The 17,104-nt window shown below is 41.5% G+C and overlaps 2 protein-coding genes across 6 annotated transcripts in view; one reads left to right on the top strand and one right to left on the bottom strand.

Moving 5' to 3' along the window:
• The window catches only part of LOC133485612 (golgin subfamily A member 7B-like), a 238,568-nt gene that overhangs the window by 64,161 nt on the left and 157,303 nt on the right, over window positions 1-17,104 (top strand). For 3 of the 4 annotated variants that reach the window (XM_061789590.1, XM_061789589.1, XM_061789592.1), the window contains one exon: window positions 107-156. The exons of the other annotated variant lie outside the window; for it this stretch is intronic. The gene's annotated coding sequence lies outside the window, so the exon portion shown is untranslated. The remainder of the gene's footprint in view (window positions 1-106; window positions 157-17,104) is intronic. 4 annotated transcript variants of the gene reach the window in all.
• zgc:171482 (zinc finger protein) overlaps window positions 1-17,104 on the bottom strand; it is a 79,465-nt gene that overhangs the window by 13,059 nt on the left and 49,302 nt on the right. For both annotated transcript variants that reach the window (XM_061789594.1, XM_061789593.1), the window contains 2 exons: window positions 15,772-16,014; window positions 4,951-5,047 (listed from right to left, as the gene is read on the bottom strand). In XM_061789594.1, coding sequence (XP_061645578.1) covers window positions 4,951-5,047; window positions 15,772-16,014 — 340 coding nt within the window. The remainder of the gene's footprint in view (window positions 1-4,950; window positions 5,048-15,771; window positions 16,015-17,104) is intronic.

Raw genomic sequence — 17,104 nt, 5'->3', positions numbered from 1 at the left:
TTATTTCATTTTTGTCCATATTTGGCTAAGACTGCCCCCTTTTTCTGATTGGTTGCCTCCGTGTAGAAGACCCACTTGTGAGAGCATGTGTTTGTTCTGTTGACAGCGCTGGCTCAGGATTGGAGAGGTAGGCGGAGATCTTCGCTAGTGACGTAGGTAAGCTCGAGAAAATTCGAATGACCTGATTGCATGCCTCTCAGCAGAAAAACTTCTGGAACTCTAATAACAGTAATACATATTTCAAGTTTACTGAGGCACCATAGAGATGATATTGAATCCCAAAATACTAGAAAAAGTTGGTTTGGCAAAATATGTCCCCTTTCACAGTCATGCGCACGAATTGAGTAACACCTGAGTGACTGGAAGTGGGCAGAGCAAGTGAAGTTGATGAAGTAGAAGCAATTGGTCTTGTTCTGATCCCCAGAGGATAAATGTGGGGTTGGACCTATTTCCAGTACCACTTGCGCAACTAAGCCAACGCAGTGCGCCTTTTCAATACATCTGTAAGGGCTGCGCACTGTTAAATTGTGCTTCCAGTGGCTCTCTCTCAAGGACTTTTCACACTTCATACACACTGTAAGTCTGCGGAATCTCTTTCGAGGACTTACCCAGAATGCACTTCAGTGACCTGGGATGCAGGCAATTTCCAAATTTAATTTGATTAGATTAGATCAAACACTACCACAGCACAATGTCTGTTACAGCTGGTTATATATATATATTCCTCTAAACCAGTTACATAGCATATTGCTGTAAATCCGCCCAACAACCATGTCTCTTTGCAACATTTCAGCCTCTGTGACTTTGACTTTCTATATTTGTTGCCTCTACTCATTGTACCGTTAAAAAAATTTGCAGTCGCACACCTCCCCATGTTCTTCTGTCTCTTTTGCAATCCCTCTGGTCGTTGGCCTCCGACACCATCGTTGTGCTGCGTCGCATCTCTCTGGCCATCTGTCTGACTTTGTCTGCGGCGTGTACTACCACTGCTGTGTTTATTAAGCTCTCCAATAAACAACTCGTTCAGTGTCTCAGCATCCTTCTCCGCTTTACCGCAGGAAAAGTAACAAAACTGAGATTTATGAGCCAACGCCTTGAATTACAGCCCACATGCAGAAATCTCAAACATTGCAATTTGGGAAATTAGCCCTCAACCATGCCAGTTTACCCTTTGGTATCCACAGTAGGCTTTTGCCTACTGTGCTAAAAGTATTTAGTTGCAGTCCAAGTACAATGGTACCTCGAACTTCGAACGCCCCAGAAGTTGTACAATTTGGAATTCGACCAAGTATAGGGTGTCCCGAACGTCACTATATACTACACTTCCTTTTGTCTATTTCGTTTCAAGCATCATTCAGACAGATGTGAGGCCATCGGCATTTGACAACTTCGTCTTTGTAGTTGTAAGCATATCATTCCCTTCACCGTGGCTCGCCAATTGACATTTGAGCAGCATTGCAAAATTGCTGCCGAGCAAAAACTTTTTTTCTGTCCCCAACTGCAGTTCAGTGCCAGTTTGAGAAGTTTATGGTATCCATGGCAAGTTTCTTGAAATGGAATCTGTTTTTGACAAACCATGTAGTGGAAGGCCTGTTACTACCACCACTGATGAAAATTGAACTTCTAAAGCAGGTGATTGCGCAAAGCCAGGGAAAGTCTATCTAAAAGACTAATGAGCACAAGCGCTATAGACAATGAATGGATGGATGTTTGTGTGGTTGAGTCGTGTGTTGGTGTAGACTGCGATTTTAGCTTCTCGTGTTAGGAGCTAGCCGCTGACTATTTAGCTGCCGTGTGCTTGTCACTCATGATCAAAAGGTTGAGTGCTTCGTGTGTGTGTTATGTTTGAATGTCTTGTTAGTGGTGGATTTTTAGACTTCTGTAAAAGTTCATGTTAAACAATTAAACATTCATTACCCCTTCTGATTTAGTGTATTGCAAGGAAATTGTTGTTTGGCATCTCAAAACCTCAACCGACTAAATTCAAGCACGTTCTTAGAACATACATCACCTTTTGTGTGTGTGTGTGTGTGTGCGCGTGCATGCGTGTGTGTGTGTGCCATGTTGGGAATATTAATTGTTTTCATCCTGGCCAGGATTTGACTACAAAGCCACAGATGGGATCTTAATAGTTTTTTTCAATATCTTTAGCCTTGTTCAATGAAGTTATTAAAAATACTCACAGCAGGGTGAATACGAGCACAGTCATGCAGTTTATTATGCAAGCCTATGATTGCTCTGAGGAATTAAGACTAAAATGTAATTCTGTACTTCACTACTTGCAACTGTTTTTGCGGAATAGCAGGTCAGCCACTAATGGGGTAGTAAGCAAATGATGTGTGCAATAACAGCAAATAAATGCACATTTTTTGTTAAATTCTCAGCAGCAGGATGGGATGGAAACGGACCATGTACAAGTTCAATTCCAATGAAGTTGGGATGTTGTGTTAAACATAAATAAAAACAGAATACAATGATTTGCAAATCATGTTCAACCTATATTTCATTGAATACGCTACAAAGACAATATTTAATGTTCAAACTGATAAACTTTATTGTTTTTAGCAAATAATCATTAACTTGGAATTTTAGGGCTGCAACACGTTCCAAAAAAGCTGGGACAGGGTCATGTTTACCACTGTGTTACATCACCTTTTCTTTTAACAACATTCAATAAATGTTTGGGAAATGAGGACACTAATTGTTGAAGCTCTATAGGTGAAATTCTTTCCCATTCTTGCTTGATGTACAGCTTCAGCTGTTCAACAGTCCGGCATCTCCGTTGTCGTATTTTACGCTTCATAATGCGCCACACATTTTCAATGGGAGACAGGTCTGGACTGCAGGCAGGCCAGACTAGTACCCGCACTCTTTTACGACGAAGCCACACTGTTGTAACACAAGCAGAATGTGGTTTGGCATTGTCTTGCTGAAATAAGCAGGGGTGTCCATGTAAAAGACGTTGCTTGGATGGCAACATATGTTTCTCCAAAACCTGTATGTACCTTTCAGCAGTAATGGTGCCTTCACAGATGTGTAAGTTACCCATGCCATTGGCACTAACACAGCCCCATACCGTCACAGATGCTGGCTTTTGAACTTTCCATCCATAACAGTCTGGATGGTTCTATTCCTTTTTGGCCCGGAGGACACGACATCCACAATTTCCAAAAACAATTTAAAATGTGGACTCGTCGGACCACAGAACACTTTTCCACTTTGCCTCAGTCCTTCTTAGATGAGCTCGGGCCCAGAGAAGCTGGCGGCGTTTCTGGGTGGTGTTGATAAATGACTTTTGCTTTGCATAGTAGAGTTTCAAGTTGCACTTACGGATGTAGCGCCGAATTGTATTGACAGACATTGGTTTTCTGAAGTGTTCCTGAGCCTATGTGGTGATATCCTTTACACATTGATGTTGTTTTTTGATCTAGTGCCACCTGAGGGATCGAACGTCACGGGCATTCAATGTTGGTTTTCGCCCTTGGCACTTGCATGTAGTGATTTCTCCAGATTCTCTGAACCTTTTGATCTTATGGTGGAATGTTGATGATGAAATCCCTAAATTCCTTGCAATTGTACGTTGAGGAACAATGTCCTTAAACTGTTTGATTATTTTTTCACGCACTTGTTCACAAAGAGGTGAACCTCGCCCCATCTTTGCTTGTGAATGACTGAGCAATTCAGTGAAGCTCCTTTTATACCCAATCATGGCACCCACCTGTTCCCAATTAGACTCTCCACCTGTGGGATGTTCCAAACAGGTGTTTGATGAGCATTCCTCAACTTTGTCTTTTTTGCCACCTGTCCCAGCTTAATGATTATTTGCTAAAATAATAGTCGTAAAAGAGTGCGGGTACTAGACTGGCCTGTCTGCAGTCCAGACCTGTCTCCCATTGAAAATGTGTGGTGCATTGTGAAGCGTAAAATACGACAACGGAGATGCCGGACTGTTGAACAGCTGAAGCTGTACATCAAGCAAGAATGGGAAAGAATTCCACCTACAAAGCTTCAACAATTAGTGTCCTCATTTCCCAAACGTTTATTGAATGTTGTTAAAAGAAAAGGTGATGTAACCCAGTGGTAAACATGACCCTGTCCCAGCTTTTTTGGAATGTGTTCCAGCGCTAAAATTCCAAGTTAATGATTATTTGCTAAAAACAATAATGTTTATCAGTTAGAACATTAAATATCTTGTCTTTGTAGTGTATTCAATTAAATATAGATTGAACATGATTTGCAAATCATTGTATTCTGTTTTTATTAATGTTTAACACAACGTCCCAACTTCATTGGAATTGGGATTGTATCACAGCATATGTGATAGATGAATAATCCACAACTGTAATTTATATTATATTCAATCAAGAAACGCTGAAAATACATTTATTGGGGGTAAAAAGAAAAAATCCAAGACACTGCCTGAAATACTGTGCAGAGAAGCTTACATGCACAAATCCACTGGCATAGACAGCCTACAACCATGCTGGTAGCTATCTCATAGTAAGTACATGATGTCTAACTGTTTCGTCCCAGTATTTTGGCTGGTGGATGCATTTTTGTTCAGAAACAACCAAATCTCATTTTAGTATTTATTACTTATAGGAAAAAAATAGATGTGACATTGTCTTTAGGAACACTTTGCAGACTCACTGATGCTGAAATATTTTGCATTTTACGACAAAGAATACTTCACCAAACAATAACAAAACAATGAAAGTGATGTCAGCAAGTTTGCAAGCTATTAATTGCGTAACCATTTTTGCATGTTTATCACACTGCTGTCAAAACATGCTTGGTTCTCTATAGGCCAGAAATGAGATTTTACTTCGCTTCACTTCACCAGCCAAGAAGCCATCACACAAACACACGCACACACACCTCCTCTTATTCAGATCAAAATGCCTCGTAGGTCGTTTGTCCTCACACGCTACGATGAGCCGTTGTACTCACTTGTTCTGATGTTTGGAGCCCTGGAGGTGTGCATGGTACTGCTCGATGGAGTTGAGGACCACGCTGCAGACGCTGCAGGAATAACTTCTACGCAGCCCTAGAGAGACATTAAACACACAACTTGCACTTACTTTCCAGGGTGCTTATAAAGACTTATGGGCTCATTTAAAAACCCTTAAAAAGATCCTATTATCATCTTTATCATCATAATTATCACCAGAGGCCAGGGCAGCAAGCAAAATAATAGTTACCTTAAACTTTGAAATGGTATTTAAAAAAATAAAATAAAAATAAATTATATCTGTATATATATATTTGTAATACATTCCAGAGTTCAGCCTGTTGCCATTATAAAACATTTTTAGCTGTACAGGCAACATTTTAGGCCTCATTTTAACATGATTAATTGTTATACAAGTGCAAGCACAAGTTAGGCAGTCCCATACATAACCATTGAACACAATAGAACACTTTTTAAACGCTCCACTTTCATGTTCAAACCTGAACTGTATGGCTGGAGCCTATCCCAGCTATCTTTGGGCGAGAGGCTGGGTACACCCGAACTGGACACCAGCCAATCCCAGGGCACATATAAACAAACAACCATTCACATTCACACCTAAGGGCAATTTAGAATCTTTTTGGGACGTGGGAGGAAACCGGAGTACCCGGAGAAAACCCACGCAGGCACATGGAGAACATGCAAACTCCACACAGGCGGGGCCAGGATTTGAACCCCAGTCCTCAGGACTGTGAAGCGGATGTGCTAACCAGTCTTCCGCCGTCTCCTATGATAACGGTTCAAATTTCAAGTTGTGTTTGAACTCCAAATCGCACGTTTGGGGCATTTAAACTTCAAAGTATGCTTTGAATTGAAACGACGCCAAATAAGCACCCATTTTCCATCCTGCAGAGCAGGCTAATTTTCCTAATCAGGTTGCATCTGGAGAAAATTTTTATTCTATTAATCATTAGCAGAAAGCTGGTTCCATTTTTAGATCACAGTTTGTTTAGTGCGTTTATGTGTGTTTTCAAGCTGCTGAACCTCAACAAGGTGAGGGAAGGGGGGAAGGACAGTGCAGTCAGCTGCGTGTCAGATGGTGTATCACTCTCCTGTTTGTGCACGCATATTGTGTTGGTGAATGTAAGCTCGGGAGCGTGCAGCTAAGACCCAGATGTGCGCAAACTGGAGGGGTTGCAGGTGGTCGAGATGAACGGGTCTCCCCAAAATAGATGGATGAAGATGGCGACGGAGAGCAGAGATAAGAGGGTTAGGTAGGACGAGCGAGTGACGTGGGCAAATTTCCGGCAGGAAGTGAAATGGAGAGAGAGGAGAGGAGATGGAATTTTGGGGAAGGGGAATAATGAGTTACACTAAACATTGCTTGGCTCGTAAAAGAAGCTAACATCACGGTCTACGCATTCACTCACTGCTCCTTTTTGTCAAGAGCATGAACAGATGGACTCAATTGCACAGCACCAATCACAGAAGATGGGAGCCCTTTGTTCACAAAAAGTTGGTCAATACTGGCACCGGCTGAGGCCAATCAAGACCCTGGTATAGGAAGAAGAACGGGAAGCGGTTAATGGGGCTAAACATGGCTGAAATGAAGCTACACTTTTGCTCAGGCATCCACATGACTACTGGCAATCATCCCCAACTATTACGACACTGAACCACTCGCTAACGCTGGACAAAAGTACTTGGACACCGTTGGAGTCTTTCCTGCTTTCGAGGACTCCACTTACTTGACAGAAACTTTCCATGGATATTCTTCTTTTACTAAAGTGTATTAGAAAAAAAAAAAAAAAAGTGTCCAAAAAAAATAATAATACACATACACTTATTGATTTGATGTGAGGCAATTTCACGTGATATTTTGACATCACACACTGAACATTTTTATTACATTGAAGGCATATTCATTCCCAAAAGTTTTAGTTCCACTTGCATCAATTTTATGAGCTTGAAGGAATTCGAGGCACTGCTGTACTTCCTTTCTCAGACAAAACGCCATTACTCTTAATGATCGGACTATTAACTCGAGGGAACAAAGGAACTCACTGACCAGCCTATCTCCTTTTTTTTTTTTAAATTACATTTCACTCCCCTCTTATTCTATACCACAGTAAGGATTACACAAAGAGATCTGCTCTTTTATACGCTTTTCAATGATTAAGTGTGGTTCGTGCGTCTGTGAGAAAGCTCTTAGCCTGATTGACAGATTGGGCCTGATCTCCAGAGGTAGGAAAATAGCTACCTACATGGTCCTTGTTTATACACAATAACACTGTCTTTTGGTTAGTCAAGCAGTTTTGGTTGATGAGACCACGGCGTGGACTAATCCATGTAAATGAGGTGCACGACACAGTGACTGCATGTGGGTAAGGGTGGTGAATTTATGCAGGCGCGAGCAGTATTCTGTGAGGGCGTTTTAAGCCTTGTTAATTACATAAAACAATATGCTACTGACAGAAAAGGGGGGTGGGTGGCATGAAGGCTGTTGTCTAATGTACAGCGTTCTAGCAGTTCTGGCAACGTGGGTATGGAGACTTCGCAATGCTTCACAAAAAGTAATAAGCTAGTGCACGGAAAATGGAGAGTATTGTGCTCTTTTTCAAAAAACGTTGCACTTTGGTTGTCTGAAGCGCTTTAACTTGGCTAACGAAATCTTAATGGGCCATTCAGTGCACGTTGCAAATTGGCCATTCCGTCAAGATGCTCTGCCAAGCACTAACTGCGCATTGTTTCTTTTGTAAATGATTTTTTTTTGCAAGTGCTCAGTGCTAACAATCATGGAATCTAATGCTGCTGTCAAGATACTTTCTTTAAAAGAAGGATGGACTCCAGAGGAGAATAAAGGAAATGAGCCCTCAACACGCTGTTTAACCACCACATGTGAATATCAATGTGGATCATTTTCAGGGTACTTTCCACCTTCGGGTGGGCCAACTTAATGACAAGAAGTCATCTTTTAATTGTAGAGCTCCTTGCAGCACAGATGATATACTGTATCCATTGTCTTGCTTAATTAAATGGCCACTAAATGTAAAAAGAGGCCTGTTGAGAGTAAGTGTGGGCATGATAATTACAATGGTGCCTTGACTTACGAGTTTAATTTGTTTCCTGACCACGTTTGTAACTCAAAACAGTAGTCCCTCAAATCATCTTTCCTCATTGAAATGCATGGAAATGCTATTTAACTGTTAAAGCACCCCAAAACACAAACAACATTTTTGTAATGTGATACGAAATATAGCACTCTACAGTATTGTACTTTGTAAAAACAAAGTAATAACATAATTAAATAGAATTTAAAGAATTAAACAGTTTGTGCATTCATTGTGCTGCTCCTTCTGGTGTGCATGCGAGTCTTAGTCATCAGGAGGCAGTATAATACATAACAGCAATATTACACGTAGAGCTGAGGATGAAAGACAGAAGAAAACCATCGCAACTAAACGGCAGTAAAGTTAGTCTTGTTCACAGAGGATAACATATATGTCTGTAAGTATTGTTGTATGCTCTTTCTGCATGTGTGAGTGCAAATGGCTGTTTGTTTATATGTGCCCTGCGATTGGCTGGCAACCAGTTCAGGGTGTATCTTGCCCGAAGATAGCTGGGATAGGCTCCAGCACGCCCGTGGCCTTAGTGAGGATAAGCAGTATAGAAAACCAATGGATAGTATTTATGAATGTCAAATCTTGGCATTTTGGTCTATTGCTCACCCAAAAAAAAAAAAAAAATTCTGGTTTTACAAACAATAGTCTTGAGTGTCCCTAAGATGTTTCTGTTTGCTGTTGGTAATTTTCGGTTGGCATTTTTAAGAAAGCACATAAAAAGTTAAAGTAATTGATAATTTGTCAGGATCAGAATGATCTTTATTTGCCAAGTATGTCAAAAACACACGAGGAATTTGTCTCCGGTAGTTGGAGCTGCTCTAGTACGACAACAGACAGTCAATTGACACAGAATACTTTTTAGACATAAAAACATAGTCACTGGGCAATACAAGGTTACCAGTAATGTGGTAATGCCAGTACAAATTTATTTATTTACTTTTTGGGGACAATCGTGCAAAATGATGCCGAGTTCTCTAGCAATAAGAGCTGTTTGAAATGACTAAAAAGAACAATAGTCTAGTGCAGTGACCATTGTGCAAATGGCGCAGAGACTTTAAGAGGTTTATGCAGTTTAAAGTGACTAGTAGTGCAATAATCTAGGACAGTGTCAATTGTGCAAATGGTGTAACACTATTCTTGTAATAAAGATATGTGACTTTGTGTATTAGAGCACCTGTATATTGAGTATAGTTGGTGTGAGTGTGAGGGTAAAATGCGGACAAAATGAATTTAAAGTATAATTTGTTTTTATTATTTCAGAGGTGTGAGTGAGCAATGTCAACAAATTGTCACACGATAAAGATCATGCTGATGTATTGGCGTCGCGAAAGTAAGTATGATGATGACATTCTATATAAACCCTCTTTAAATTGTATTTGTGTGAAAAAGAGACTTCAAACATTAAGGACTAGACAACGTAAGATTACAACGTGAACATTTTCTGTCAAAAGTGTCTGCACCAAACAGTACAGTATATTGATTGCAATGTTCCTATGCATCTGTGTGTACACCTGCTTGTACAGTGCCACAATATCACATGAGCATCGTTTCAAGGGAGAGGAGGTCAGCGGTGTCTCCTGACTCAGACGTCGTCATCAATTACACACCATTTTCTCTGCTTTGCTCCTTGGCCCTCTCACGGGTCCGTGCGCGCTCAGGCACTCGCTTATCTCACTGCTCCTAATTCACAGCCCCGTCTCCGGAGAGAAGAGGCAATCGTCCGACCCTGTCCTGAGGGGGTTTCTACCCCTGCCGTGATTTATGTAAAGACACATCCGAGTCCGCCGGGCTCCTTGCCCAGCCGCCAGCTTCCCACTGATGCAACTCCCACGTCAGACCCTGTGATCCATCTCCCAGTATTTTAGTCTAGCACCTGAATAGTCCCCATTCTCTCCTGCATCTCATCAGTGGGATAAGGGGAAAAAAAAGAGAAACTATGCAAATGCGTGTGTGCCATGAGGCTTCAGAATATGGAAGTACAAGTAAAGGTCAGTATCATCAATAGAACAACAACAAGGGTGTGTAAATAAGTCACCTGCGCCTCACGGGTAGCTAATGAGCATGACAGATGAGACATTACACGGTCGGTGCCCCTTGTGGTCAACACACACACACAAACAGAATACAGAGTGAAGCAGTAGCAGGAAATGTTCCATAACTAGAATGACAGTTGGGAGAGCACAATCATCCACAAAAGCCAAACAATCTTAAAATGGATCAGCACCAAATGCTCCTGAATATGTCAGCCTAAAGTTAACACAAATATTTCTCACAACGTTGAGAAAATCGGACGTCTTTGTCTGGGTTCACAACAATATGTATTATTTTTTTTTAGCCCTTGTGCCAACCTACCCTGAAACAGTTTTAGTAGTTTTTGCCTAAACCTACTCACCAGGTATGCGCACTCTCTCGGTAATATAAACCAGGTTTGGGCACACTTGACACCTAAAATCCAGTTCATTTGATTAAAGCGAGCTCTCCAATCTATTCTGAAGCGTGGTACACTTCCCTAACAACAGTACACTTGGATGAGTTTGCGCCAAATCCTTATGTTAATGCACGAGTGGCAAACCTAGACTTGTAATCAATGCAATCGCTCCTCCTCCCGGTCATTGGTGATAGCTGCCAATTTGCAAGATAGAAAGCCTTGAAAGAATCCACAAATTCTGGAAAGCCGGAGTAACAGTGTTGTATCATGAAGTGATAGCTGAAACCCAAAAGAGTTGCGTCATAGACGCGGAGTAAAAAACAACAACATAAGTTTCTTTAGCAGGATTCAGCAGAAACAACTGAGACATGAGCCTTGATAGAAAAACTTCTGGTGCGGTCCGGGACACAGGTGATCCAGAAACATTCGGAAAGGGAACTTTACACATGAACATTTTTTAAACTAAAAACTGATTCAAAATTAGTCAAGACAAAACGAAAACTGAAACAGATTTCAAAGTCGCACTTGAAAAAAACAATAGCGCTCATTCCTGGCCAAACGCCAAAAAACATGAATCTTAAAAACTGAAGGACGGACACACCTTTTTTTGTCTGTGGTTGTGCATCTCACGAGAGACACGAACAAGAATAAAAAAATGTGAGCATCATGCCCACTAACCAATAGCCACACACCATGAAGTGACACAGTGTGTACTGTTATCAATGCAAAAGAAAATTTGACGAAGAAACTAGCTGTAAATTTGTTGTAGCCTCCTTACAATTACATTACAATGTATCACACATTTTGTAAAAGATCTGCTCATTTTAAGTCATATAGTATGACTTACCTTAATCTTAAAATTGTTAAGTGTATAAGAAGCAGGACGTAGCGGCGTACTGCACTGACCTACCAGGGCCCCAACTTATTAGAGACAGTCGCCATTGCACTTTCAGTGGTTTATTGAACGATACAGTCAAACACAAAAATACAAAATGATAACACTTGGTACGCAGCTACAGTAGGCCAAAACTCCCGTCCAGACGCTCATACGCAGACTAAAGGCCTCTTTATACTTCCGTGGTCGCATGGCCGACAACGCCCGCATTGCATCACAATGACTGACGAATTGGCCCGCGCGGCCCCTCTGCGTAGCTTTACGCGCACAAGGCAAAAATTGTTGCTGCGTGTCGAACGCCGCGGAGATCATCTCTTGTGATTGGTCCGTTTTAGTCACATGCTGTGATGACGTACTCAGCGTGCCCCTTGGTTCTACATACCATCTACGCCGCCGCCTTCTCAATCGATTTTGCAGCATAATTAAACATATCATCTGGTCATCTAGGTCCATTTGTTCTGTTGCGGACGCCATTGTCGTTGCTTTGTTTCTTGTTACTGAAAGTAAAGTATAAACGGCTACCGGAAATGGCCCAAAAAATGCAGAGGAAACGCCACCCCGTGGTGTCCCAGCCAATACCGGCCGCAGCGACACCCCTGACTTGGAGGTGAACTGCAGTGCATTTTCAAAACTGCATGCGTGGGTTGCGCTCGAGTATAAAGGCGTAAACTACGCGCGGGACAGCCGCAGTGACGTCAGTGCAGTCGCCGTTCGCGCGAGTTTAAAGAAGCCTTAACCGCAGGCCATGGTCTGGGTGTCACTTACTAGGCAAACACCCCTTAAAGGCACACACAACACTTCAGCTGCTGTGACACTAATAGCGCTTCATAAAACCAGTTTATTTCTTTACATACTCTTTTATTATGTTATCAGTATTTATCCAATACAGTGAAATTTTCCTTGACAAAAGATGGTGTTTTTTGCCGGGTGGAACAGATTAATGGCATTTTGAATCGTTTCAATGGGGACAATTGATATGATATGAGAAAATTGAGTTACGAGATTGGTCACGGAACAACTTAAACTTGTAAATAGAGATGCAACAATTAATCGATGGATCGACAGCTCATATATTATTTAATTAATCGATAACTATTTTGATTATCAATTAATCATTTAGAGACCTTGTTTAACTTAAAATTGTCCAAATCATCGTAATTTCAGCCTCTCAACAGTAGAACTTCTCAGATTTTGATTATCTTTCTGTTTAATAAAAATAAGACATTTGCAAACATCAGCTTTGACTTTGGAAAACAATGATCAACATTTTTGCCTTTTTTTCTGACGTTAAAGACCAAAACAGCAACTTATTCATAATCAATTTATGTTTGTGTATTTTCTGCACTGTCAATTTGTAATAATGTCCTGTTTTTTAATAAGGAGATGGAAATTTAAAAAATCTGATTGATCAAAAAAATAACCAACAGATTAATCGATTATTAAAATAATTGTTAGTTGCAGCCCCACTCTTAACCGAAAGTACCACTGTAGCTTATTCATATGTGTTTGCTGTGCATGTATAATATTTCATTAAAATGAGCCTTCACCAACTACTGACTGTTTTTGCAGATCTGTGTGAAGAGGGATACTTTTGAACCAACTTTCAAGACGTCTCATTTCGATTAATTTGCTATCACGTAAACGCACCCCGACACATACCAACAATAAGGCGTACATCCTTGGCAGACTAATTAACCTTCACAAACATTTCCACCACGTTGTACCTGTAGAGGCATCTAAAGTCAATTGGATGTGAGAATCCTGTGCCAATGGAAACACGTCACACGGGAGGACAAAATTCCTGACAATAGGGGCATGATTAAAAGACGCCGGAGGAGAGGTGTGATTGATGGCACATGTAATGAATCACATTCTCCGACTGGCTCGCCCGCTCTTGAAAGGGAAGGCACCAAATAGATTCTGCAACATCTTTAAGTAAATGAAAACCTGCCTGTGTAAATTACACAAAAGCAGGATAGCCTGACCATTTCCAAACGTGTGCTACACTGCAAATTGGGATTGAAATCTTGCCTAAAAAGGCAGTGGTCATTGCTGGATCTGGGTCACAACGAGTGGCTGGAGGATGATATCTAACATGACACAACTTATAGCCTCTGAGCCAGTGTAGGCGGCAACATGACTCATGCTTTTAATATGATTGGTTCCTTGAGATGATTGCTTTTGTCATGGCACCTGGAGCACACAGCTCACGCCACAGCTTCGACGGACAGAGCATTGGAGTGTGTACTTACTGTATGTGTGTACGTGTTGATGTGTCATAGAGTGCTCACGAGCATGTTGGGCTGCCTACTTCAGCAGGATGACGTTAGATATTTCATCACTGGGGAAGCAGAAAGGAGCATTCTATCTGGACTAAATCGTATTCATTAGAGCTCGGACTCACCGTCTAAATCCCCAATCGCTTATTCGCATTGACAGTAACGACTCTGAAACTTGATATACATTGGAATTTGCATGAATAAAGTGGCAATTTCCAAATTTGTGTTTGTGACTAGCAAAAAACTGAAGAACATTGCAGCATCATCTTGCTTAAAGGTCCCGTATTTTGGCTACTTAGACCCCCACAGAGTGACTCTCTAACATGGACTTAGTATAGAATAAAAGTATCAATTTCATTTCAAAAAACAGAGAAGGCCCCTCTGGCAGCTATCCACTTTGTCCATATTTGGCTAAGGCTGCCCCTTTCCTCTTATTGGTTGCCTCCGTGTAGAAGACCCACTTGTGAGAACACACGTGTTTATGTTGACAGCGCTGGCTTGAAGCAGAAAGGGAAGGAGGAGATCTTCACTAGTAACGTAGATAAGCTCTATAAATTTTAATGAACAAATTTCTGCCCCCTTGGCAGAAAAATGTCTGGACCCTAGGAATGCGTGGACGATTTTAATTCATACTTGGGGCGGCTGTGGCTCAGTTGGTAGAGTGGGTCGTCCAGTAACCGAGGGTGTATATATGGTCTATTTACCATATTTCACATTTACCGAGGCACCATAGAGATGACATTACATCCCAAATACTAGAAAAAGTTGGTTTGGCAAAATATGTCTGTTTTAAAGCAAATACATTTTACACAAATTTGGTTTCATCGCTACCCTATGTGGTGCATCCCTCCCATCTGTCCCATGCACACATCATACGACTTATTGCAAGGGTATATCATATTGAGGGAATATTTGATTCAACATAAACTCTCCTCCCTCAGTATTGGCACAGTGAGGTCAATTCCCTTCATTCTGTGCTTTAATTTCTCACATTTCAGCTTTTCTTTCGAGGCTCTTACATCTGGATATATCTGATTTACAGATTAGAATGCTGAGTTTGAATTCATTTTTCATATGAGCAAAGTTACTGGAACTGTTTGTTTTGTCGCCCAGTGTGTGTCCTTTTACACTGATGATTCAAACAACCAATAGCGCTGAATGTCTACATCAAGTTTAGATTTGGGTTTTACCTGCGAAGACCACAATTATACTAGTCGACTTTCATTACATTATTGCCGACTTGTGAAATGTGGAGTTGCGCAACCTCTAGTTTGATGTGTAAACAACATGAAAGCCACAAAACAAGCAATTGCGAAACTGATAGAAGGTGGAACATCATTTAGAGCCATTGCACAAACATTGGCTATATCTAATGTAGGAGAATAGAAAGGCCAAGCTGGAATTTGCAAAAAAAAATACATCAAATTAAAAAAATATATAAAATACAGATTTGATCCTCAAATATTCTAGCCGAAAATTTGATTGACCACTTAGACTTTCCCATATTTCAGTGAACAGACTTTATTAGGCGGGAACAAACATTTGCTTCGCATGATGGATGACCAGTCTGACAAAAGTAATCCAGGGGTTTTGATAGCTGGAGCCAGAATGGATGCACAGAGAAAACTGACGCTACTGACCTTGAGTCAGTCCAAAGCTGCTCCAACTGCATTTCCTCAACTTCAAATGAAAATCATCCAACCTTAAACCCTGCTCATTACGTTTGTAAAGCAGGCTTGATCATAAACCCCCCCCCCCCCCCAAGCCTTCTGTGTGAAAAGAATTGGAAGGCATTTCAAAACTCTGTTGATATTTAAAAGTAATTATCATAGGGTAATCCCTCTACCTTTCGTAGTATGCTCGGAGCGTGACTGTAAAGTTACACACTTAGGGCACTAATTCTATCCAACTGCAGTGGCATCGGTGTGAAAGCAAACACAGAATGAAATATGTTTGAACCTTTCCTCCCGCAGATGTTAAAAATGATCTCCCCTTCTCGTGTTTCCCTTAAAAAAAGCACTGACACCCCTGCTGCCTTTCACTTCTCACTTTCATTGGCAGTGGGGGGTCTTTTAGGAGGGATTACGAGGACTGACCTGTGCTCTCCGTGGCATCCAGGCTTCCCGCGAGCTGCTCCACCAGGCGTGCTCGGCCAGCGTTCCTGCGGTGCTTCTTGCCCTTGTAGTGCTGCTGAGCCATCAGCGGGTTGTTGAACCAGGCGCCGCACAGGCAGCAGTACTTGCCGGCTTCTCTGCCACCGTTGCCGCTGACCACCGACGCGGGTGGAGGAGGGGGGCACGCCGTGGGGTCTGAGGGCAGCGGTGTTGAAGGGGAGGAATCTGGGCGGTGGGGGGGTAATGATATGACAATGTTATTTCAGATTTTGCTGACATCCTTCGATATGAGCACAGGCGCTTCGAAAAAAATTCCGTCTCGCCACAATTTTACTGATGCTATCAAAAAGAGATTCATCGAACTGCACTGTGTTTTAGTGTCCTTGAGTGGTATGGACGATAGACTCTCTATCTTAACAGTACTTTTTTTATTAGGTATTAAATAGATGTAGACTTCACAATTATAGCTGAACATAACATGCAACCTGCATACAACTCTTGAAGCCCAGCTGCCTTAAGTAACTTCGTTCTGCTATCATCCATTACATTTTTTTTTTTTTTTTTTTGTCCCCAGGATAACTGGGGCCTATCCCAGTTGACTTTGGATGAGGAGAGGTACAACCTGGACAGAATGCCAGCTAGTCACAGGGCACAGATAGACAAACAAGCACTGACATTCACATTCATAACTAAGGAGATTTTAGAGTCCTCAATGAACCTAACTAATGCTTTTTTGGAATGTGGGAGGAACACGGAGTACGTGCGGCGACACTATCATTCAAAATCTATAGGGCTCGTGTACCTAGTGATCTCACCACAGGTTGACTGAGTGCAGCGATCCATAATAACTGGCGTGTGTGAGTAATAACAGAAGTGCCTTTTACACAGCACCGGAATATTGCTGTAACTATGGGCACTTTCAGTTAGTGACACAGCGTCCCGCAATCAGATAATTAGACGTCTGTGTAAAATACTTGTCAGACAGTGACAATTCCATTCCCTTCCGTGTTAGCGTCGTTTATATATACATAAGGCTTCCACAGGCAGTGTGAAATGGGCTACTGACTCCAACAGAGGTAAAGACAAAAGGAACACTTAACATTCGGTAGGGCCTACCACGGCAAGTATGAGTCGGAACTAAGTGAAAAGAAGAAGGATTTTTATTATTCAAACGGTAGTGCTGAATATCTATACTCACTTTCAGATGTGAGCTTTGCCTTTGGGTGAAACCAACATGAAAACCAGACAGCTGCCTATGAGTGAAAAACAGCCATTGTCAAGCTGTGAGGAAGGGAACACTTTTGACCATCGGTAC

This window comes from Phyllopteryx taeniolatus, chromosome 11, assembly GCF_024500385.1.
Source record: "Phyllopteryx taeniolatus isolate TA_2022b chromosome 11, UOR_Ptae_1.2, whole genome shotgun sequence".
Taxonomy (NCBI): domain Eukaryota; kingdom Metazoa; phylum Chordata; class Actinopteri; order Syngnathiformes; family Syngnathidae; genus Phyllopteryx; species Phyllopteryx taeniolatus.
This window is presented reverse-complemented; position numbering and strand designations above follow the sequence as displayed.